The 22,569-nt window shown below is 49.5% G+C and overlaps 2 protein-coding genes and 1 long non-coding RNA gene across 16 annotated transcripts in view; 2 read left to right on the top strand and 1 right to left on the bottom strand.

The window, feature by feature from the left end:
* The window catches only part of PLEKHG4 (pleckstrin homology and RhoGEF domain containing G4), an 82,197-nt gene extending 73,994 nt beyond the window's left edge, over window positions 1–8,203 (top strand). For 2 of the 7 annotated variants that reach the window (XM_021408869.1, XM_021408870.1), the window contains exons 15-22: window positions 1,454–1,703; window positions 2,064–2,153; window positions 2,455–2,679; window positions 3,259–3,429; window positions 3,603–3,816; window positions 4,397–4,513; window positions 4,599–4,862; window positions 5,217–8,203. In XM_021408869.1, the coding sequence (XP_021264544.1) occupies window positions 1,454–1,703; window positions 2,064–2,153; window positions 2,455–2,679; window positions 3,259–3,429; window positions 3,603–3,816; window positions 4,397–4,513; window positions 4,599–4,862; window positions 5,217–5,545 (1,660 nt within the window). In that variant the 3' untranslated portion in view covers window positions 5,546–8,203. The remainder of the gene's footprint in view (window positions 1–1,453; window positions 1,704–2,063; window positions 2,154–2,454; window positions 2,680–3,258; window positions 3,430–3,602; window positions 3,817–4,396; window positions 4,514–4,598; window positions 4,863–5,216) is intronic. The other 5 variants (XM_021408867.1, XR_002442285.1, XM_021408868.1 and 2 more) reach the window with 5 other exon arrangements.
* The window catches only part of KCTD19 (potassium channel tetramerization domain containing 19), a 14,470-nt gene continuing 416 nt past the window's right edge, over window positions 8,516–22,569 (bottom strand). Inside the window, exons 1-17 of one of the 3 annotated variants that reach the window (XM_021408872.1) lie at window positions 22,511–22,543; window positions 20,798–21,094; window positions 19,180–19,324; window positions 18,419–18,610; window positions 17,663–17,785; window positions 16,488–16,680; window positions 15,362–15,522; window positions 15,107–15,210; window positions 14,457–14,599; window positions 12,587–12,670; window positions 11,388–11,484; window positions 10,464–11,100; window positions 10,260–10,322; window positions 9,659–9,850; window positions 9,219–9,373; window positions 8,976–9,077; window positions 8,517–8,674 (exon numbers count right to left, since the gene is read on the bottom strand). In XM_021408872.1, coding sequence (XP_021264547.1) covers window positions 8,576–8,674; window positions 8,976–9,077; window positions 9,219–9,373; window positions 9,659–9,850; window positions 10,260–10,322; window positions 10,464–11,100; window positions 11,388–11,484; window positions 12,587–12,670; window positions 14,457–14,599; window positions 15,107–15,210; window positions 15,362–15,522; window positions 16,488–16,680; window positions 17,663–17,785; window positions 18,419–18,610; window positions 19,180–19,324; window positions 20,798–21,094; window positions 22,511–22,513 — 2,790 coding nt within the window. In that variant the 5' untranslated portion in view covers window positions 22,514–22,543 and the 3' untranslated portion in view covers window positions 8,517–8,575. Of the gene's footprint in view, window positions 8,675–8,975; window positions 9,078–9,218; window positions 9,374–9,658; window positions 9,851–10,259; window positions 10,323–10,463; window positions 11,101–11,387; window positions 11,485–12,586; window positions 12,671–14,456; window positions 14,600–15,106; window positions 15,211–15,361; window positions 15,523–16,487; window positions 16,681–17,662; window positions 17,786–18,418; window positions 18,611–19,179; window positions 19,325–20,797; window positions 21,095–22,510; window positions 22,544–22,569 lie in introns of those variants that run through there. The other 2 variants (XM_021408873.1, XM_021408871.1) reach the window with 2 other exon arrangements.
* Window positions 22,175–22,569, top strand: part of LOC110404507 — a 6,377-nt gene continuing 5,982 nt past the window's right edge. For all 6 annotated transcript variants that reach the window (XR_002442293.1, XR_002442288.1, XR_002442290.1 and 3 more), the window contains exon 1: window positions 22,175–22,309. This is a non-coding gene — a long non-coding RNA (uncharacterized LOC110404507). The remainder of the gene's footprint in view (window positions 22,310–22,569) is intronic.

Genomic DNA, 22,569 nt, shown 5'->3' with positions numbered 1-22,569 from the left:
TTTGAGGATTTTTTTTTTTTGTTTGGTAGTACTGCAATGTGCCCAGGACAGGGAGAACCCAGGGATCTGAGCTGTTCTTGAAAGGGAGTCACCAGGCACGTCTTTGAACTGCTCTCATAGAAAGGGAAAAAAAAAAAAAAGTCACTTGCAGATCTCAGGGAATTTGGAGTAGATATGACTGCCTGGTAGGGCAGTCAGGAAGGGTCTGCATGCCTCCATCGAGGGGCTGAATCCAGGCAGCTGTGGCTTGAAGGGTCTCCCTCCAGCAGTGGGAGCTGCTGGGCTCCTGTCCTCCTTCCCTTCCTCTTGCCCTGAGTGGAGCAGTGAGGGGGGAGATCAGCGGGTAGGTGCAGCTCTGCAGGACCCAGTGTGCTGCTGGTGTGAGAGATGAGAACCCTGAGCTGGATGCAGGGACCGTGGAGCTCTTCTGCTGCTTCTGGTCTGCGTGTCGTGGCTCTGGAAGGAGCCCAGCATGTGTCAGTAAGACTCTCAGCAGGGGAAGAGCACCAGAGACAGGAGGCTGACCCTCTGCTTCTCAAGAGAGTGATGCAGTAGCACGCAGAGGTTTGGACTCTGAACAGATGGAGGAGCAGGGAGGACAGGCACGTGGTGCAGGTGGTTGTGTCTGGTGCTGCACTGCCTCGCAGTGGAAACCTCTAGTACTGAGGAGCAATCCAATCCCTTCACAGAGCACAGAGTGACCCGTGCTAGGAAGTGCTGTATTCTGATGCCCTGGCAGGAAGGTCGTTTCCCACTGCTGCTTACTGGGACAAGCCCTGGGAAGGTTGGCTGGACTGCCAGTCTGAGGGCTGGGGCTGGTGCAGGAGTGGGGCACCCACCTTAGAGGGGCTGAGGCTTTCTCCCTTTCTCTAAGCAGAGTGCGTATGTACTCCAGCAGTAGCCAGCAAGCTCCTGGCTTGGAGGAGAGTCAGAGCAGCTCCCTCCTTCCCAGCTGGAGCACTTCCAGCACCTACAGCTGGGTCATCCCTTCTGGTCCCACTGCTCTAGGCTGCAGCCTCCTTCTTTGGGTAGCCCTTCTTCCTCCAGCTCAACAGCATCTGCTTCCAGAGTATCCCATTCCCCAGAGTTAACACTGCTTCCCACGGTCACCAGGCTGACTTTTTCTCAGAAAAGTCACTGACACTGCTGCTTTCCCTATTTTTGGGGGGAGCACGGTGATTTTGGAAGCAGCCCTCTGCATCCAGGAGCAGGGGCTGGACCCTGCTGAGGTTGGGGCCGGACCACAGCCAGCACAGGGCTTCCCTTCCTGATCAGAAAAGCTGGGGAGTTCCTTGGGTTAGCTCCCAGCTTCATGAGGGGCAGCTCTCACAGAAGGTTGTGAACCAGGGCGTGGGCGGTACGAAAGGATCGTCCCCACGTCGCGTCCCAGGGAGAGCTCTAGGGACAGCCCGGCGCTTCAGGGTCCCTTCAGGCCAGCTGTTCCCTCCTGCAGCAAGCTGCGGCACATCATCGACGAGATGGTGACCACGGAGCGGGAGTACGTCAGGTCGCTGTGCTACATCATCGACAGCTACTTCCCCGAGATGGAGCGCCTGGATCTGCCCCAGGACCTGCGGGGGAAGCGCAGCGTCATCTTTGGGAACCTAGAGAAACTCTATGACTTCCACAGTCAGTACTTCCTGCGAGAGCTCGAGAGCTGCTGCAACCACCCGCTGCGCGTCAGCCACTGCTTCCTGCGGCACGTAAGGCATCGCACCTTCTCCTGGGGTTGGGCTCCTCCACGCTCGGTTTCTGTGCACCCGTTAATGTAGCTGCTCGTCTGTGTCTTGGTGGGCTGTGGCTCTTACTGGGACAGCACGCACGTGTCTCTTGGGGTACGTTATGAGAAAGAGGTAACAGGAAAACGGAGGAAAAAGTCCTAGGTGCTGTGGGAGTAGGAAGGTGGGAACATTCCCCGGCTCTTGCTGAACTTAGTCTGTCCTGGTGGGCAGGAGGCTCTGGTGCAGCCTGGGAGAGGCAGAAGCGCTGCAGTAACCGACCCAGGGAATGACTGTTGCAGGTCCTGGGCCAGCCCAGGCGTCACGCGCAGATCTCTTTTGCAGAAAGACCAGTTTGGGATGTACGCCTTATACAGCAAGAACAAGCCGAAGTCAGACTCGCTGCTGGCCAGCCACGGGAACACCTTCTTCAAGGTAAATGCTACCGCTCACGTCCACAGTTCCTCATGGTGTTTGGGTCACTGCCCTGTTTTGCTCAGCACCCTCTGCCTTCTGGCACAGCTCTCTGCACAAGTGTACGTGAGGCCAGGGGTGTGCATTGAGTGCTTTGGGAAGGTGCCCAGCACACGGCAGCATCAATCCTGTTTCCCTGCAGAGTGAGCAGAGTAGCCCTGTTGGGAAGCTGAGGCCCTGGGCAGCTGGGGTTGTGCTGGTGCCTGTGCAGGGCCCTGGAGCTGCCCTTAGTGAGCTGCTGCCGTCACTGCTGTGTTCTCAGTTCAAGCAGGTGCAGCTGGGGGATAAGATGGACCTGGCCTCCTACCTGCTGAAACCCATCCAGCGCATGAGCAAATACGCCCTGCTCCTGAAGGACCTGATCAAGGAGTGCAGCGAGGCGCAGGAGCAGGAGCTGGGCTACCTCCGGGCGGCGGAGGAGATGGTGAAGTTCCAGCTCCGGCATGGGAATGACCTGCTGGCCATGGATGCCATCCGTGACTGTGACGTACGTTTCAGTGTCCTCTCCTGCCTGGGGGCCAAGCTACATTTCGCCCCCTCTCTGGGCTGAAGCACAGGGCAAGGGCACAGCTGGGCTTGGCAGTCTCCTGATCTGCTGCAGGCTTAGGGTGGAGGAAGGTGGATTTGGGGCAGACAGAACTGAGGCGCTTTCCCTCAGGTGTGGGTGTGCCTGGGTGGCAGCTGGATGGGCGTCCTTTCCTTGTCAGTTCACTTCATCCTCGAAGAGATGGCCAGGCTGGTGCCTCCAGCTGCCAGCCCCGAGGTTTGTCACAGATCTGTGCGGGGTGACAGAAGAAGGTTGTCAGTGGGTTGTGCTTAGGGAAGAGCTGCAGCTCTCACCCTAGCTCTGAGCCAGTTGTTCTGGCCAGATGTGTCTGCTAGCAATGCTATAAAGCCCAAGGGCAACAGGGTCCTCTTATCTCTTCGAGGAGACAGGTAGTGGCCACTTCTTCCCCCGTGGGCTACACGTGGGATCTGCTCTCTGTGTCTGAGCCCCTGCCCAGCCCTGGGCTCCCTGCTGCTGGGAGAGCTGCTGGGGCCTTACCAGGCTGTTCCCTGTGGCCAGGTGAACCTGAAGGAGCAGGGGCAGCTGGTGCGGCAGGACGAGTTTGCAATCTGGCTGGGCCGCAGGAAGTGTCAGCGCCACGTCTTCCTCTTCGAGGACCTGATCTTGTTCAGCAAGCCCAAGAGGATCGAGGGTGGCTTTGATGTGTATATCTACAAGCGCTCCTTCAAGGTAAGGGCAGCTTTGCAGCTTGCAGGGGGTGGCTCTGGACTTCTCCCTGAAGGTTTTGTGTCCCCTTTCATCAGGTCAGCTTTCTCCCCTGCTCTGCCTGCCACTGAGTTCACCTTTCCTCCTCCTGGTGCAGCCCCAGCTACAGTGCTTTGCTCTTCCTTTTTTTCTGGCAGACTGCAGACATCGGTCTGACGGAAAACTCTGGGGACAGCGGCCTGCGTTTTGAGATCTGGTTCCGAAGGCGGAAGTCCAGCGACACTTACATCCTCCAGGCCAGCTCAGCTGAGACCAAGCAGGCCTGGACCAGTGACATTGCCAAGATCCTGTGGCAGCAGGCAGCCCGCAATAAAGGTGTGATTCCTTCCCAGGGCGTCTGTGCCGCAAAAGGTGCGGGAGCCCCGTTCAGCTCGTGCTGTTCTGAGTAGGTTTGGAGCCTATTACCAGACAGCTTCGTGCAGCAAGCAGCCGTGTCCCTGCATGCAGCCTCAGGAGCATGTGCTGGGGTTGGCTGAGTGCTGTCCCTTCCCTGCCCCTTGTCCCCAGGGACCCTGATAGCGGTCCACACTCTGTGTGGCTGTGTGCCCTGAGAGAAATGAGAGATGTCAGTACGGGTTTCCTGCTCCGTGAGAGTGGCAGCGCTTGTGAAAAGCTCACTGTTCTCCCCACAGCCTTGCTATCGGAGTGGCAGCTGCCTGGCTTAGGCTGGCTGAGTCCTTCCCCTCCACCTCAAGCTTCCTGCTTGGCAGGACACTCACAGCTGGCATGGCACTGGACCCTGGGGCCAGAGCAAAGCATGACTGCTTGTTTGTGGAGACTCCTCAGGACTGGGGAGTGGTGGGAGATCAGATGGAATGGGGGTATCTCAGGAGCAGCCTGCCCCTGAGGCAGCAGGGTGCCTGCAGAGAGGGCTGGGGCAGCCTGGCAGGCAGCTGTGGGTTGCTGTTACACGCTGTACTCTTCCCTGCAGAAATCCGCATGCAGGAGATGGTCTCCATGGGTGTGGGCAACAAGCCATTCCTGGATATCAAACCCAGCGAGGCTGCTATCAATGACCGTGCTATTGACTACATCATGAAAGGCAGAGGTAGGTGCCAGCCTTGCCTGTCTCCTGCTCCAGGTGAGCCCAGCAGGACTGGCACTCACGGCTTTTTCATTATGTTTTGTGGCAGCTGCCAGGACCAGAGCATCAATTGCAGTGTCTCTCTTTGACCATTCCAACCCCTACAAGAGGACGCAGGCGCAGCTCTCTGCTGGCAGCACCCCTGCTGTGTACGGCCCGTCCTCCTCCTCGCTGCTGGGGCCCCTCAACCTGCACATGTACCTGGACCAGGCGCTGCTGCCCGGCGTCCTGGCCCCCCGGCGCCCCTTTGATGTCAGCCCCTGCATCGAGGAAGATGAGCTGGAGCATGAGACGAGCAGCCAGCCATCACTGAGTACGTACGGGCTGCCTGTGCTGCTGCGTATTGGGGAGGTGCCCTTGGTGTCCCTGTGCTGTGTGCTTGTCCCCACTGCACGGTCACACCGAGCTCGCTGGAGTCACGGCGGAGCCTGCCCTGTGTGCTGGCCCCAAGCTAAGCTGTCTCCTGCCCAATCTCCAGCATCGTTTGTTACAGTTCCTTAGAGTGTTTTGTTGCCTGTGGCTTTGAAGTGCCCCAGATAGCAGTGAGACTTACCTGTGGCCTTGTGTGACCGTGCCTCTGCAGGAGGGTTTGTTACTGAGTGCACGCAGCACAGGTCGTGTAGGCCAAGTTCACGGGCCTCAGAATGACCTTCCCATCTTTCCCTAGCCACAGAGAGCTCCGAGTCATCGCACTGCATGTCGGGCAGCGGCTCCAGCGGCTCTGACAGCGGCTGTGTCTCCAGCATCCCACAAGAAAGCTTCTGTGAAGACATGGGTTCACCCCCCTACATGCCCCTGGGCTCGCAACACAGCTCTGCGATGGAGGGCAAACCCCGGTTCACGAACAGCCAGTACATTTCTGCAGTAAGTGCAAGCAGCCAAAGCGCTCTCTTCGCTCTGCCTGTTCCCACCACTGCCTCCCCGGTCCAAGGCACTGCCTCTCACGTGGGGACTGAAGATGCTGCTTTTGGGCTGGGAGTCACTGTGGGGAAGTGACGCTTCCTCCTGCAGAGACTCGCCTCTTGTGGGGCAGGCGAAAGCCCTCGTGTTGCAGGAGTCTCACCTTCGGTGACCGGGATCCCCGAGGAGATGCACTGGAAAGGATCTGCAGTGCTGGAGGCTGCGTCGGGAGGGGACACTGCACGTTCTGGGGTTGAATGGATGGAGCTGTGCCGCAGATGCTGCTGAGCTCCTTCCCTGGGAGATGTGGGCCTTCTGTGGGGAGTGATGAGAGGGAGCCGTGGGGAAGGATGGCAGCCTCTGTTGCTGTGTGATGTCACTGCTTCTCCTCTTAGTTTCTGAGGGTTCTCAGCCACCTCCCTTCCCACTAGCTTGTGTCCTGATGCTGTTGTCCTCTAACCCCATACTAATGCTGGCTTCTCTCCTCTGCAGAAAGCAGGCCAGGCCACCATAAGTCCCTCGACAATAGTGTGATCCCCTCTGCACACGTATACGGCCTAAGGAAGTGGAGTTGTTGTAAGTAGCCCCTAAAGGGGATTTTCCAGCTGCTCCAAGTGCTGGTCAGGTTTGTCAGGAGCTCTGAGACAGGAGAGCCTCACCCTCTGCTTCCCCTGAGAAGCTTTCCACGCACATTCCTGACCAGTCTCTGAGGCTCTCATTGATCTGGTTAGAGTTGACCAACTCCCATAGCCAGAGCCATCACCTTAAATAACAGGTCTGATGCCTTTCTGGTTTGAAGGAGCAGAAACAAAACCAGCAGAACCACGTTCAGGTAGCAGAGGTTGAGCACCACCTCATTCATGCGTCAGTGCTCAGATGAGCTTCTCTGCTCTTGATGCTGCCCAGCTGTCTAACCACTAACCTGTCTCTTGTGGCTGTCTGCCAGAATCCTGCTGTTCCTTAGTCCCTCTGAGCTGCCTTGGGGGGGGAATCCATGGCGTTCTCCCCAAGCTGGATTTATCCCAGTTTCCTTTGAACCTCCCAAGGAAACTGTAGGCAGCACCTGTAGCACAGGAGCCTGCTAAATCATGGGCAGGTAGTCCTGAGGGAACCACCAGACGTTGCTCTCCAGGATCAGGGCTTGAGTGGGCAAGGCACAGGGTGACGGATGGTGGAGCCTGTGCCTTGTGATCTGCAGGTTGGGGTGTCCTACTGACCTAAACAGAACCAGCCACTGAGGTTAAGGCTGGGGATCCCGACCCCTTTTGGGGCAGGTTGCAGACAGGACCTTCTGGAGCGGTCCCAGCTGCGGCAGGGTTTGCTGGCCCGCTGCAGTGATGGCAGCACGTAGCCCTGGGTGAGTCCTGAGGCACAGGGGCAGCTCTCAGCCTGGAGAACAGAGCCTCCCGTGAGGCTCCTCCAGCAAAACGCTCTTTCTGCACCAAAATGCAGCTCTGACAAACCGTGGCTTTTAAGTATTTTGCTGCTGGCCAGGCTGGGGAGCTGCAGGCCGTGGATCCTGCCGCCTCGCAGGAGTGCAGCCGGTCTAACCCATTGCACGGTGCTGTGTTCCAGGTTTGATTGCCATTTCAAACTCACTGAAGACCCCAGGCCTCTGACCAGCAGAAGGAGACAGGCTTCATCTGTGAAGATGTTTTTACACTTAAGCGGGCTCTGTCAGACAGCACAAAAGCTGCCCTCTGCCGGGGGGGCCCAGGAAGGTTTCTGTCAGCTACGCTATAAGCTCTGGTGTTGGATGGGACCTCGGGCATTTGAAACTTGTTAGCCCTATATTTATAAGTAATAAGTAACATAGCTGTTTGAAAAAAAAAAATGTATTATTTTTAAAGCTATGTGCTGTACAGATTTTTGTTACAAGTGACCCTGTTACTATTTGTTCTGTAAGCTGCACATTTTATAAAGTTTTCGGAAGGGCAAGAAGAGAAACCAAGGTATTTAAGAAAAGTAGAGTAACTTTACGTTTCAGGGTTATATTGACCTGGAGCTCGAGCTTAATGTCCTTCCTTATGTTCTAAATATGTCTATCATAGCAATAATTTATTTTCTTGGCTTAACACTCCTGTTTTAATAAAAGCAGTTTCGTTGTTACGGTGAATTGTTTTCTTCAGACCATTCTTGCAGTGCCCCAGTGCTGAGCTTCTCTGTCTTAACCCCCTGCTCTCCTGCGCTAACCCCCTGGCTCGCCGTGCCCAGCAGGAGCGCCTTCCCCCAGGTGAGGCGGGGGCAGGGGAGGGGGCTGCATGGCGGGGGGCTGAGCTGTGCCCCACAGCTCCTCTGTGCAGCTGCTGGGCCAGTTCTCAGCAGGCAGCAGCGACCTGAGGCCGCTGCTGGACCAGCTGCAGGGGCTGCGAGCAGCCGAGCTCAGAGCTCCCAGCCACGCATTGCCCACCGCGTGTAAACCTTGTTCCTTCAACGCTGGAAATTCCTGTACTGTACGTAGAACACTTGTTTATTTTTAATAAGATGAATGTGTTCTGTTTTTTGGGTTTTTTTAAGTTTTTTTAGACAGCAGCTAGAACACAGTTGACACCTTTGTATACGAAATTGTGTGGGGAACGGTTGCACTGGGACGCGTTGAGAAGTTACTATTTTAAAATAATTGCTAAGTTAATGCAAGGTTTGGGGCTGTCAAGACAGCAATAGCTCGTGTCACCAGAGGGAAAGAGTTTACCAATGCAAAAAAAAAAAAAAAAACAACCAAACTTCCTGAATGTTTCAGTTTCAAAGGTTTCTGCATTGCTGGAAAAAAAAGAAAAAAGCCACCAACAAAAACCTTAATGTTTACCTGACGCTGGTTTTTTTTTTTTTCAGGGTTTGATCAGTTTGTCTAATAAAGGTTATTTTCTTTATATGAATCTTGGTGGTGTGTGGTATGGTGATTTCAGTCTGCGAGGGACCACCCGTGCCCGGGGGAGCGCAGCTGTCCCCCAGGGAGCCAGGTACCCTCTGTGGGGCTGAGGGGAGAGACTGAAACACTGCTTTCTTACCAGGGTGGTGGTGGTGGATGGGGTGGGGGAGGAACAAACAGATGAGCTGTGTATCCCTCTCACCTGCCGCAACAGAATGAAAACATTTCAAGGATTTTTTTATTAACGTTCTGTAAACTTACATTCCCAAGGTAAAGGAGGAGACGGATAGAGCAAACCCTCTCTGTACCAGCAACTGGAGGCAGCGGCTGTATTTCCACGCCAAGGGCAGTGTGAACTGGAAAAGCACAGAAGGAGGCAGTGTTAGGTCCCTTGCTGACTGCAGAACCACTTTTGCCCCACGCTGCTTATCCACCTCAGAAGCCATCCGCCTGCTTCTGTTGTGGACAGGCTCATAAATTAGCAGCACGCTCTTAAACTTTTGTGAAGGCTTGATGTGACGGGAGCCAATCTGTGCTGTGAAGCCCCTGCCTTATTTAATTCATTAGCAAACAGCTGGGAAGAGTAAACCAGTGCAAGGGGAAAGCCGATGGTATTAAGAAGCCCTACAGCATCATCTGGTGGCGAGTGCTACTTACTTCCACCCACTTTAGAAGCTGCTCACGAACGTTTCTGTCCCCTTTGAAGTATTCCATGCTCAGTAGATCACCAACAAACTCCTTGGGTGTGATCTGCTGGGTCTAAAACACAGAATGGTCACACTAATAGGCAAATTGGGAAGAGCTCCATCTTTCCTTCTTGAATTTCTAAGCCTTGGCACCCTAGCAGAGCCGGGGGCAGTTGGGAAGGTACAGCTCTGCTCTCTGTGCACTCGGACCTACCCACAGCCTGTTCACAAGGGCCGTGATTTTGGCCGTGATTTCCTTGGGATCTTTCTGCCTGATGGAGTCCAGGATGACGTCGGTCAGGAAGAAGTGGCACTTCCTGGCGTAGAACATCTCCTCGTGGGAGAGAGCAAAGCGAAGGAAAACAGCGTCTGCAAGAAACAGGTCGAGAAAACCATCCAAAAAAAAAGATGAGGTCTCAGCATTCGACATATCAATCATCCACCCTATGGCTTCTTCAATGCCTGTCCTGCCCAAGGAGCCCTGCAGGCAGTTTTCAAAGCTGAGCTCAGTGTCAGCGTTTGCCTGAGCAAATTCAGATGTCAGGCCCTTGATCTCGGGCTTTGTTTCTGTTCTTTTGATTCTTCCCCCACTTAGTACAGAGGTAACACCAGCAGCTCCGCAGCAGCACCCCCCAGCTATTCACATCCCCTTACCTTGGGGTAGCGCCCGAGGGTTCGACTCCTCCGGCTGGATGCCGCCCAGCGGAGTGCTGTAAACAACGCTCTCTTCGTTCCACGTATGACAGCCATCACTGCCTAGAACTGGAGGATGCTCAACTTTCAGAATCAGGCCCATGTTTCTGTGAGCTTCCCGCAGAGCTTTGGTTTGTTGGCCGTCCCTTGGTTCTGTGAATTGGTACAGTTTGAGTTCGATAGCAAAGCCCGTGTAGTAGCAGTGAATGAACACGTTAAGTGTGGCCACAAAATCGCCGTCTTAAAGTTCTACCCTTTTTTTGATCTTTGCCAGGAAAAGCAAAACACCAATGGTCAGAAAATGGCACACTGGGCATCAAATCCTTTACAGCCTTTAGCACGACATTACAGCTCTTCTCTGCTCCCCTTTTCCACAGGGAAAAGGAACCATTACATGCAGCATAACAAAACCCAAAAACCCAAAACACCATTTAGTACAGGATGCTCTCAAGGGTTATAAAAAGGAAATTTTTTTATAGGGGAAATAAAAAAGGAATAATCTGCCTTGCACTACTATGGAAACAAAACCAGGTCATGAATACATCTTGCTTTGCCAGCTTACCGCCTGTTCTAGGGACGGGCTCCATCTGCAAGCTCTTGTCTCTTCCTTCACCAGGAAAACTTCCTATGAGCAGGAGAACAAGGAAAGGGAGGAGACCATCACTCAAATTCAGCAGCAGGATCAAAGTATCTCACGTATATAAAAGTGATTCCATTAATTACTCCCCTCGTTTTTGCAAACAACAGTCACAGAGCGATCATTTACCTTCCTCTGGTTCCCTGTTTCCGTTCTTGATACGTTTTCCCATTGCAGGAGTAGTTTTGATGGTGCTGGACTGATGCATTCCAGTGCTTGGAGGATCTGGCAAACTCTGTTTGGACACATCTTGCTCCAGCTGCTGTCCTTCAGCCCCAGATTTGGGATCATTTTCTTGAATTGCAAAGCTCATCTTCCCGGGAGAATGAGCAGTAGGAGCTTTGGCACCTCTGTCCTCCTCGGGAGTGCCGTGCTGATGTGCAGTGTCTGTGACACAACCATCCCATTCTTTCACGTGCTGAAAATCCCATCTCTTGGAGTCCCGTGTGCCCCATTCCTTCAGTAGGGAAAGTAATTTCAGGATGTCAGTTGCCGAGTCTTTATTTTCTGCTTGTTTCACGAAGCCGCTTCTCGTTCCTCTCTTCCTTGGAGGGCTTTCCAAATGTACGCTGCACTTCACTGTGCTGGCTGAGGACTCATTGTCTCCTCCAGCAGCGTTCTTTCGCTTTGTCCCCCCAACCTGTGGTACCATCCTGGGAGGCTTTGCCTTCGCCCCACTGGTGTCTCGCTTCCCCTTGAGGTATTTGATGTTACTCCATGTATCGATGTAGGGTCTACTGGAATCCACAGCTGCACGTGAATAGACCTGAAGGCCAGCAAAGCACTGTTATTTCTGTTTCGCATAGAGGGAAGTACAAACCTTGCCTTTCCTAACAAGAGGTATCTTTTATTCATTCTCATACAAGCCTTTAAGAACCAAGTTCTTCCTCTCTGGAAATGCTCTCCTACGCCGGTTGCTGTGCCTTATGCCTCTCCAAGCCCTGCCCTGCCAGTCCAGCACTGATGCTGAGCTGTCCAGAATCGCCTCAGCTCGTGTCACTGAATGCTCATCAAAGTGCTCTAGGGCAATGCCTTCTGAAAGCCAAATCTTACCTCTCTGGAGTCTCTGCTGAACTCATGCTCCTTGTTCCAGGGCACTCTACACAGGAAATAATCTTCGTTCCTCAGTTCTTTGTTTTGGATCCATAACCTAGATAATAGATATTTATGATATAATTATGATTACAGAACTCCTCCCCTGCAATAGGGACTGTGAGAGCTTCCACCCACCAGGGGGCCTGTGTGTATCCCTTTCATGTTTATCACGAATTACTTCCAAACTACTGGGAAAGGAAAGGAATTCACACTTACCGCTGGTGCATAACGTGAAGATAGCAAAGGAGCCTTCATTGCTCACCTGCACTTAGAATTTTTGAGCTGTGATGCTGCAGATACACAGGTGATAAAAATGATCTTTATATCTGCTCCAGCATCCACAAAATTAAGTAAGCCTTGCTGTTCGACCCAGGCCACGTCTGCTTGACATCTGACTAGGGGTTTGTTTTTCTCACTTTTTGGTCAAGAGGTTCTATGCGCTTTGGGGGAGAAAGCTATTCAGATCCAGGCCAATCATCTACATACGTGGAATCAAAACCAAATTTTAAGCCTTCTTGAGAAAGTGAGCTCCTGGTGGTGACTGCCTGAGCTGTACATGAGCTTTTGGAAAGGTGAAACAACTCTAGAAGCTGCTGCTCTCTGCCTCCCAGTGAGCTGCTCCTAGATACAGACTGGAGAAGGTTGCCCATAGGGCTGGCTGATGATCTAGCAAGGAGCTCTAGAACCCTAAAGAGCACAGGGAATAAGGCGTTCACAAATGGGTTTCACAGATTCACAGACTTTGTAAGGCCAGAGCCAATCCTCCAGAGGGTCTCCAGGAACCAGCTGGGGCTTGGCAAAGCCGGGTTTGAACCCAAGCTACTGAGTAAGAACATCTCAGCTCAGTCCAGCATCCCTGTACAATGGTTTCCTGAAGGAATGGCAATATTTTCCCTATCTGGACTCACGGGAAAATCCCAGTTGCCTATTAGTTCTTGGAGAGCTGGCTGAGGGCTCTTCTGTTACTGTTTCTGCATCCAAATAACTGATGGGAAAATAGTATGGCCTAAATGATAATGGAAGTGCTCATCCTACAGGGGCTGTATCTCAGAAGGAAGTGACAAAGCTGTGCTCCTTTCAGAGAAAGACAACTACTGCTAGGTCAGATGAAAGGACATCAGGCTACAGAAAAGTGAAAGAAGAAATATTTTATCTACCTGTAGGCATCGCAGCAATAGAGTGCCTCTAAAAGGGAAGGGATCTGGTATTCCTCTGCTTCTTGACAGAATAGAGGCCACTCTCTGTAAGGTGTAAATTAACAGTAGAATCACTGAGTAGACAATCTTACTAATTACCTTACCCAATTATACATCAATTCTGGAAGCTCAAGTAGTCGGTGCACAAAACAGAAGATGCATTCACACCAGTGATTTTTCTTACAGTGCTGTGCACAAGAAGCCTATCATTTTGAATACCCAAACAGTGCCCAAACCAACTTTTTTACATTAGATGTAACATCCCAACAATGAGAAAAAAAAAAAATTCAATCTGATTCTATTGAAAGCACTAGAAATCTTAGCATTAACACTACAATTACCACTGACCTCTACGCTATTGCTCCTCTACCGGTTAAGTGAAAATATCTGTTCTCTTTTTTTTTCTTTTCCTCTTTTCATTAACCATGGGCATGGATGACAGAGACCTGATTTTGAGAAGCCAGAGTCCTGCTCTGTGACGTGCACGATGCTTTTCTCATGTTGAAAATTCACCTTAGCATTTTCCATAGGGAATCCAATAATGAACATTCACAGGTTTGAAGAAATTTTTCGCTCTCAGAAATACTCTTTTCCCTGGAACATGATTCCCTCCACTGCCGACCTCTTGGCATTGCAGTTGGTCGTGTCCCATGTGCTGCCCTTCCAACAGTTCCCAGGCATGGGCTGTTCCCAACCAGGGCTGTTTGCAGAGGACAGGAGGAGGGGAGCCGGCACCTCTGGGAGGTGAAGGCAGGTCACTAGCAGAAATGCAGTGACCAGAATCATTCCCAGACGTATTTCGTTTGCTTGCATAGATGTAAGTGTGGTGTCTGATATCCCGCTTCCTGTGTGCCTTTGATGTCAGCCATGGAAGTAAACAGGGATTAACACACCAAAGCAGCCACCAGTGTAATGTTTCTGTTGACTTTGGGGAAAAGAATGAAAATATATACAACAGCTAACTGAGCTAAGGTTGACCACATCAGCTGGTGGGCTAAAAGGCCCTGACCTGAACTGAAGAGAGCCTGCCAACTAGAGCTGAATAATGGCTTCAAAGGCTGAAGAAACCAGAAGATCTTCTGATGTCACACAGGCTTTCATTGCTGAAGGAAAAAAAATGTCATGAGCAGTGGCAGGAGAAGCACCAGTCCCCAAGAAAATGCTACAAGAAGCCAAGGCACCAAGCAGGCAGCGCTGGGCAGCCTCATGGGCAAGGGAAGCACGCTGTAGGAACATCCTTAGGAGACAGATGTTTAAGCCATCACAATTTCTGATGTTTCGTAAATGTGAGACACCTCACAGACTGCCATGCCTACAGAGGAAAAGCACTCTCTCCTGCTTAGGAACCCGGTGTTCCTGCTTTCCTCTGCCGCTGCAGTTTTGGATGAGATTTTTCAGCGTTAAAACAGAGATACCAGTAGAGGGTGCAGATGAAATATTTTTCAGTTGAACTAAACCAGACTTTGCTGTCCTTGGCATTGAAATATATATAATATAAAACAACCAGACAAAAAAACCCACAACTGAAGAACGGTGCAACGTGTTTCATCAATAAAAACATTTTGCTGAGAGAGTGCGCAGTGCACAAATCTGTGGTCTTCACTGCAGGACAGGAGTCTGCTATACCTCTCATTAAAATAAAGGTATATTCATCTCACAATAATCTCTAAATGCCAACAATTTATTTCTAGACAGAACAGCTTGCTTCAGGACTGAAAATGGAATTCTTCATTCTTTTGGATAGTATTTCTATGAAAACTAGGAATTGGACGCTATGCTTGTTTCCCCTACAACCATCTGATATAGCAGAAACCCATGAATCCACTCTTACTTAAATTCCGCAGGCAAAAACAATTTCCCAAGTCTTAGAAAGTTGAGGACGTGTCGAAACATCTGCCCGTCTCCATGGATCAGAAGACTTTGACCATAGGTGATCCAACAGACTTTCTTGTCGTTTGACAGCAGCTCTGGGTACTAAGGAATAAAAAGACGTTAAGATAGTAGAAAGGACATCATCTCAGATGAGGAAGGTGTCTCTCCCACTATGAAAGGAATTTCTCAAATAATACTAAATGTAGAAGTCCTAGATCAGTGCATTGATTTTGTTGTTCAGCTCCAGAGAAGCTCTTGGAGGAAGCCTTCCCCTCAGCCACATCTGCTTTGTTTCAGAGGAAACCAAACTGTTCTCCCACACGAGCTCGTAGGGATTCAGCAAAGCACATCAAGTGTTTGCACCGGAATGAATTGAACCAGCTCCATCAAGTCTGCTGCTCTTACTAGCCCAGTGACTTATTAGCCCAGAAAGTACTTTCTTAAGAAGTCCAAGATTTATTTATTTGCCTCAGGTACCTGAACATATTCCATTTAATAGAGTACTTGGGGCAAAACCATTCTACTAATTCCTATTATTAGAAATTTAGCTTAGTTGCTGTAGAATTATAGATTCTGCCTTAGAAAACCAGCACAATTAGTTATCCATACCTTCAGCAAAGTCTTTAAGTAAGTTTCATACCAGTTACTTCCTACATAAACTTTCACAATCTGATGCAGTGTACATACTGACACCTCTGCTGTCCAGTCTGCATCTGGAAATGAAGTAAGAAATGGAAAGGTGACAGTTAGGATCCTACAGGGTGAAGCATGCGCCAGAAGAAAAAGACCATTCATTAATTGCATTCAGGCAAAACTGCCCATTATACTTTAAAAAAGAAGAGCTTTTGAAAAACTGTGACTTACTGTAATCTCTGCTCTCGGATGGCACCTGTTGCTTCAAATAGCATTTTAAAGCATCTTTCATTGGCTCATAGGTGATGTCCCCTTTGTCCAAGTGAGCACAGAGCTCTTGGATTTCAGAAATATTCTCAGTGAGGGGAAGTCGGCAAGTCCCCAGCCAATTCCTGTCCAAAAGGAGGAGTCACATTTTTTAAATCTTTATATTTCTGCTTTACATATACTGCTTATTTTTTAGTGAGTATAAGGCAGTAAATATAAATTCACCTAAAAAAAGCTCTTTTTTGTGTGCCTACTCAGCTTTACTTGGAAATCTCCATATCTTTAGTTATTTATTTTCAGTTTTTAAATCAAGAACCATTAACAATCCCACATCCACAAATACAGCTATTGCATTAGATCCACCAAATAATGGTTGGCAATTGCAACTTCTAGTATTTCTCCTGCACTGCGTCATTCCCTGATGGCAACAGGAAGATCAGACAAAATGCTAGGGGCAGAGAGGAGGTCATTACATGTGCCATCATCCTGCTGTCTTTCCATAATCCTTTAGAGATGGGGTAGTACGTGTTTGTGCTACATTTGATGTTGGCCAAAAGGTGCAAGGGCAGTGGAGAGGGAGGTGCTCATCTCTCTGATGACTGGTGATAGTGCATGAGAGAATGGCTTAAATCATCAGAAGAATTTCAAGTTGGATATCAGGAAGAAGTTGTTCACCAGAGGGTGGATGGGCTCTGGCACAGGCTCGCCAGGGTGGTGCTCATGGTCCCACAGCAGCTGGCATTCAAGGAGCTTTTGGACAATGCTCTCAGACATATGGTTTAACACTAGGTTCCCTTGCATGGAGGTGGGAGTCAGACCCAATGGTCGTTGTGGGTCCCTTTCAACTCAGGATACATGATTCATTTACTTAAGGTTCTTCAGAGAGAATACATTCAGCGTGAACAATCACTACGTGACATCACGTTTGCCCCATACGGCGTCATCTTTCATTCACAGCGTTCCACTTGGGCAACGCAGATGAGCGCAAATAGCTATCCAGAAGCCAGCCCATGGGAGAGCACCAACCCCAGGACCCTCCCGGTGGGTTTCCCAGCCCCGGGGACACCCGCAGATCCCTCTCCCCACGTACCTGGCGTGCTGGAAGAGGACCCCGCTGCCGCAGACGTGGAGGCGGTGCCGGGACGGATCGCTGCCCACCAGGAGCTGTCCGAGTGCTGAATCGGGGTAGTGCTGCAGCAGCCCCAGCGCCAGCGCGTACCGCGCCGCCCGCCGCCCCGCTCTGCCGCGCCGCCCGCCCGCCCCGCGCCGCGCCGCAACGCCGCCTGCAACCGAGGGGACGAGGGGTGATGTTACCGGGCGCTGCTGCTCGTTGCTGCGGGGGTCGGGCTCCGAGGAGACCCGAGTGCGGCCTTCCGGTATTTGGGAAAGAAAGAAGTGGACAGACTCTTTAGCAGGGGCTGTTGCGGTAGGACAAGGGGAAATTGGTTTGGACATTAGGAAATACTACTCCAAAAGAGTGGTCAGGTGCTGGAATGGGCTGCCCAGGGAGGTGGTGGAGTCGCCGACCCTGGAGGTGTTCAAGAAATTCTTAGATGTCGTGTTGAGGGACATGGTTTAGTGAGAACTACTGGTGATAGGCAGACGGTTGGACTGGATGATCTTGTAGGTCTTTTCCAACCTTGGTGATTCTATGATATGACTGCTTAGTTGACAGTTGACTGTATTAATACCGTTCCTGTTTCAAATTGTTAATTTCACAAGAGAATATTAAATGCAATGCACATAAGAAAATATATAGCGGTGACAGAATGACAGGATTGAGTCTGGAAGAGAACCTCTGGAGGTCACCCACTCCGGCAGGGCCAGCCCGAGCAACGTGCCCAGGACCATGTCCAAATGACTTCCAAACATCTTCAAGAAGAGAGACTCCACAGCCTGTCTGTGCTCTGCCAATGTACATGAAGTTCATAGAATCATAGAATCAATTGAGTTGGAAGGACCCTTAAAGGCCGTCTGCTACCACTCCCTGCAATGAACAGAGACACCCACAGCTCCATCAGTACTCAGAGCCCTGCGCAGCCTGACCTTGGCTGTCTGCAGGGACGGGGCACCACCACCTCACTGCCCTTATTGTGAAAAACTTACTCCTTATACCTGATGTCAGTCTCCCCTCTTTTAGATTGAACCCATTTCCCCTTGTCATCACAACAGACTGTGCTAAGGAGTCTGTCCCCTTCTTCCCTGTAGCTCCCCTTTACATACTGAAAGGTCGCTATCAACTTCCCTCTATGTACATTATATTACCTCTGTAGATCCTCACAGCCTCTATAAGTTCAGGAATTCCCAAAACTAAAGCTTCCTTCTCCAAGGTATCAATGTTGGAGAAATCATCAGGCAACAACATCTTCTTGGAGCGGAGAAAGTTAACTTGAAAATAAACACAAAACATAGAACGTGTGTGTTGGCATCCTGTATCCAGTGCTCAAGTCTAGCAAAAAGAGCTTCTTATGACTTCCTGCAGCATTACCATTTCTATATACACACACATACAGCAGAGAATATGCAGCACACCATGAAACAATGCCTTTGAAAATGAAAGCCTGAAAATGAGGCTTGTGCTGGAGGAGACTAAATAGAGCATGAATAATTGGGTAAGCACAGAATTAGGTTAGTTCTGTTTATCATAGCATCCTAAGAAACTCATGTTAGAGGTTTGGCTGATTCTTTTTCCTGGACATACTTCCATCCCAGTGTGCCCTTAAATGTGTCTTTTCCCGTATGCCAACAGTAGTTCCAGTTCCTGATGCCATAATGCATTTTAGTTTAGCAAACCATTAGATTAATGAAAGATAAATAAGCAGGACCAAAAGTGGGTAATTTTAGGTACGAGACTCCGGAAGCCACCTGGTAGATGTTTGGCTTCTTGATGTAGTAAAACTGGCAGACAGCAAAACCAAACCTAAAAATATTAAAAGATTCCAATCTTTAAAGAAGTATTACTGAAGATAGAAAGTGTTTAATTAAAGATGATTTAGACATTATAATAATAAAAATAATTACCTATGAAGCGGAATTCACTGTAATCACATTCTATCAGGGCCGCGTTCTCAAGCAGCCACAGCAAGTTGTCGTCATTAACCAGCACTGGATATTTCCTCACTAAATCTAATGGCAAAAAACAGTAATTCACTTCCTCTTCTGTATCAAGCAAAGGCGTATCCACAAGTCCTAGGGGAGTCCTTTCATGTAACCCTAGGTGAAGAAAATCAGAGAAGAAGCAATAAATAATGATGGAACTCAACTATACACTCCAGTACAGCAAAGCCAATAGAAGCGCGTTAACCTTGTGCATCATTTAATGTTCCCCAAAAGGTAGAGTCTTACCTTTACAAGCCAGCCCAGCACAAATAAATAAATACCTGTACACTGCTTCCTATTTATTTAAATAACAGTGACTGAAGGGAAAAAGGGTGAAAACCAAACTTGTCCAAATACTAAAAGCTTCCTGGCTTGCAGTCATCGAGCAACAACCTATGGGCATTCCTAAGGATGCAAGAGAATTCTTAAGTCCTTTCTATAGAGTTTCCTACGTGCAGAGTGAAAAACATCTGTTGAAGACAAGAATACCCTACTGAGAGTTACACGTATGTCCTTCTACGTTCCCATGATCAGACATCTAGGAAAATGGTGTGCAAAAACAGAGAAAATAACTCAAATCCTTTCAGTTTTGCAGTAACCAAGAACTGTGAGCTGGGCTCACTCCAGGCTACCAGCAGAGAAACCTCACCTAATGAACCCTGTGATGGGGCTGGGACACCTACCTGTGAACACTGAGCTTTTAGGGGGGATCTCTGGTGGTTTGTTGGCACATTTTTGTGTTCTCCAGTAATTCAGAGGCACTCTTTCAGCTACTGGTATATCTGCAGGTTGGACGCATGAACTATCCTCCTTCAAACTGCCTAAAATCTGTTCAAATACATAAAGTTTTTCTATTTAGTACTTCAAAAAACAAAAAGTAGCCATGGGAAAGAGTCTAATCCTTGCCACACTGTAGTTCACGTCTACTAAAACATCTGTGGAATGTACAGACAAGAATAAACACATTACATTCCTAACATTTCAATACCCAAATTTAACTGGGAAAACAAAATGAACGGAGAATATCTATAGGAGTGTGTAATATAATGAGAGCTATTTACATATCCCAGAAAAAGCCAACTGTTTTTAGAGCACTTGAGTTCTGATGGCACCGCTTTCTATTTTAGCTCTGGAATTCATGAATCGTAGAGATTGGAAGGGACCTCTGGGGATCATGGCGTCCAGCTCCCCGCTAAAGCAGGTTCCCTGCAAGAGGTTGGCGTGTGTGAAAGTGTACACCAACAGAGAATGCCAAGAAAGGCAACAGGAAGCTCCTTCTAGTAAAATCTCTACCACACGCTGAAGCAATTCAGTGATTAGGAACAGGAATCGATGTTTGGTTCAATTATAGTAATTATGAATAGTCTATACACTCCCTAATCTTTTATAGGATGATAAACAAATTACTTTAAAGCTGGAACAAATGGTTACACACTGTTGCAGGATACTAAGTACGAAGTAAATATAGAGCCATGGCGATGACTTCCAATGCACACGCATAAAAATCCACCATGAGTAAATAAGGTGGCACTGGCAACCACATAAAAGCCAGAAACAGCAAGAATTCTGCTTTGGTGAAGTGCGTTCCTGGCCATCCCATGGTAACTCCATGTGAAATATGCAGTTGTGTGCTGTTTGTTAGCACAACAGACTACTGAGGTTTGGTGGTATTCCTTTCCCAGCTTATTTGGAAACGTTACATCCTTATATACAGTCCTTTATATATATATAATATATATATATATTATATATATATATATATACCCAATATATATTATATATTATATATATACCCAAAAACGTTAATGTTAAACCCAGAATGTTAGCATCTGGGGCTGAAATACTAAGAGTTATAGCATTTTTGTGATAATTCCTTAAAAAAAAAAAAAAAAAAGCAACCAACAAAACCAAGACGAATGTAGAGTTCAAAGTTAAATGCAAATATTAACGCACAAAAATACACAATTAATCCACGCAGGAAGGATGGACTCTGCTTTCAGCTGCTCAATGCAAAATTACACTGGCAATTAATAGCAATAAATAATACTGGTAGCTAAGCAGGAAGTTAAATAGCAGTTAAAGATCTCTGTTTAATATTTCTGTCTATGCAACTACAGGATAGGAGGAGAGAAAGAACGGTCATTTCCCTTCATTTTCTTGGATATCGATCACAAGCACTGATAAAGTCACACACACACCTCCCCTGACATCCTCTTACAACGGATATTATCTAAGAAATACATATATAATGTCTCTTAACAATAATAATCTATATAAGATACTCAGAATACCCCACTTCACCTGTATTAAAGGCGTCAGCTGCAAAACCAATGCTTGCTCGTACAACAAATTCAATTCAGCACAGCAGAAAGAAGATAATTTGGAAGTCTGCATGTAAGAATGAAGGTGCCTGAATATAAAACCATCCTGGTCAATAAATAATCTCAGATTTTCAGACCACTCCTGTACAGAAGCTTCTTTCCACAGCAGAGAGTCGGGAAATTGAGCGACTTTACTTCTGGGAAGTGAGAAATACCATCCACCGACATTAAAGTTAATGGACTCTTCTTCTGCAGATTCAGCAGCGCTCTCCGGTTCCTTCACAAAGAAGAGGAAAACATGTCAAGAGGCAAGAACGAACCTGTCCATTCTGAAACAACCTGCCACTTTATTTTAAAATTCCACTGGACTTTGCGTTTTCCATTGCTCTTTCCAACCTTCTATAAGCTGCACCAGGGGAGGTTCAGGTTGGATGTTAGGAACAATTTATTCTCTGAAAGAGCGGTGAGGCCTTGGAACAGGATGCCCAGGGAGGTGGGAGAGTCACCAGCCCTGGGGGTGGTCAAGAAAAGAGTGGATGTGGCACTGAGGGACGTGGCCTAGAGCGGACACAGGCATGGGCTGATGGTTGGACTGGATGGTCTCCATGGTCCTCCTGACTTTAATGATTCTATGCTTTCATTTTCCGTTCTGAGGGAGCATCCATATGACAGATTTTGAAGCAGCTCGTTAAAAAGTAAAGCACGGGACTAATGACCTAGAGCATCACATCCCTGTACACATTCCTTAGTACACGTCTATGGCGATGAGTTGTGGAAAGTCAGCGAGCTGCACGGTGTCAGGGTGTGACCCAACCCACTGCAGCAAGCATCAGTGCTTGTGTTATCACAAGACGGTAACAAAATGCCAACAAATGTCCGTGTGCCCTCCCACGCAATGCTGGGCAACAGGAGAAGAATCGTAGCATCGTTCAGGTGGGAAAGACCACCAAGATCATCTAACCCAACCATCGGCCCATGCATGTGGCCACTCTAGGCCACATCCCTCACTGCCACATCCCCACGGCTCTGGGACACCCCCAGGTGACTCCCCCCATCCCTGTGCAGCTGTGCCAGTGCCTCACTCTTTAGGAGAAGGAATTGTTCCTAATAGCCCACCTGAAGCTCCTCAGCCCATCACCCCTCACCCTATTGCCATCACCTGGGCACAGAGGCCGACCCTCCCCCCACATTGCACTGTTAAGACCCACAGCTGGTTTTCCCCTTGTTGCTGCATCATGCCGACATGAGGGCTCGGCTGTGGGTAATACAGCGGGCAGAAGTGCCAACGGAAGGCTGAGCACAGCAGAGGCCTGTCCTGCCCTACCACTGCTACCAAGGAGACAGGGTTTGCGCTGGTGATGGGGAATGCCGCTCTTGCAGCAGGAAGAAGCGGAGGAAGACAATACATGAAGCTGGGAGGCCTTTTCCCCGACTAGAAGGGCTGCGGGCAGGGAGTCAGAAGGAAATCGGGAACAAATGACCCTTAACGAAGGTGAGAGCTGAGCTGCAGCAGCACGCAGCGCACACCCGCACCCCTCCCGCTGCACAGCCCCAGCACCGCTCTGCAGCAGAGCGGGGGATCTCTCCCACTAAAACACCGCGGCCTGGGGCGGCTCCCAGAGGGGCAAGGCGGGGCCGGGACCCACAGCGCCCGCCCCGGGCCGGGCCGAGGGCAGCGCGGCTCTGCCCCTACCATGGCGGCCGGCCGAGCAACGGCAGCAACGGGCGCGGCCTGAGAGGGAGCGGCCGCTG

Source organism: Numida meleagris, chromosome 10 (genome assembly GCF_002078875.1).
Source record: "Numida meleagris isolate 19003 breed g44 Domestic line chromosome 10, NumMel1.0, whole genome shotgun sequence".
Lineage (NCBI taxonomy): Eukaryota > Metazoa > Chordata > Aves > Galliformes > Numididae > Numida > Numida meleagris.
The sequence above is the reverse complement of the archived record's forward strand: the minus strand, read 5'-3'. Positions and strand labels throughout refer to the sequence as shown.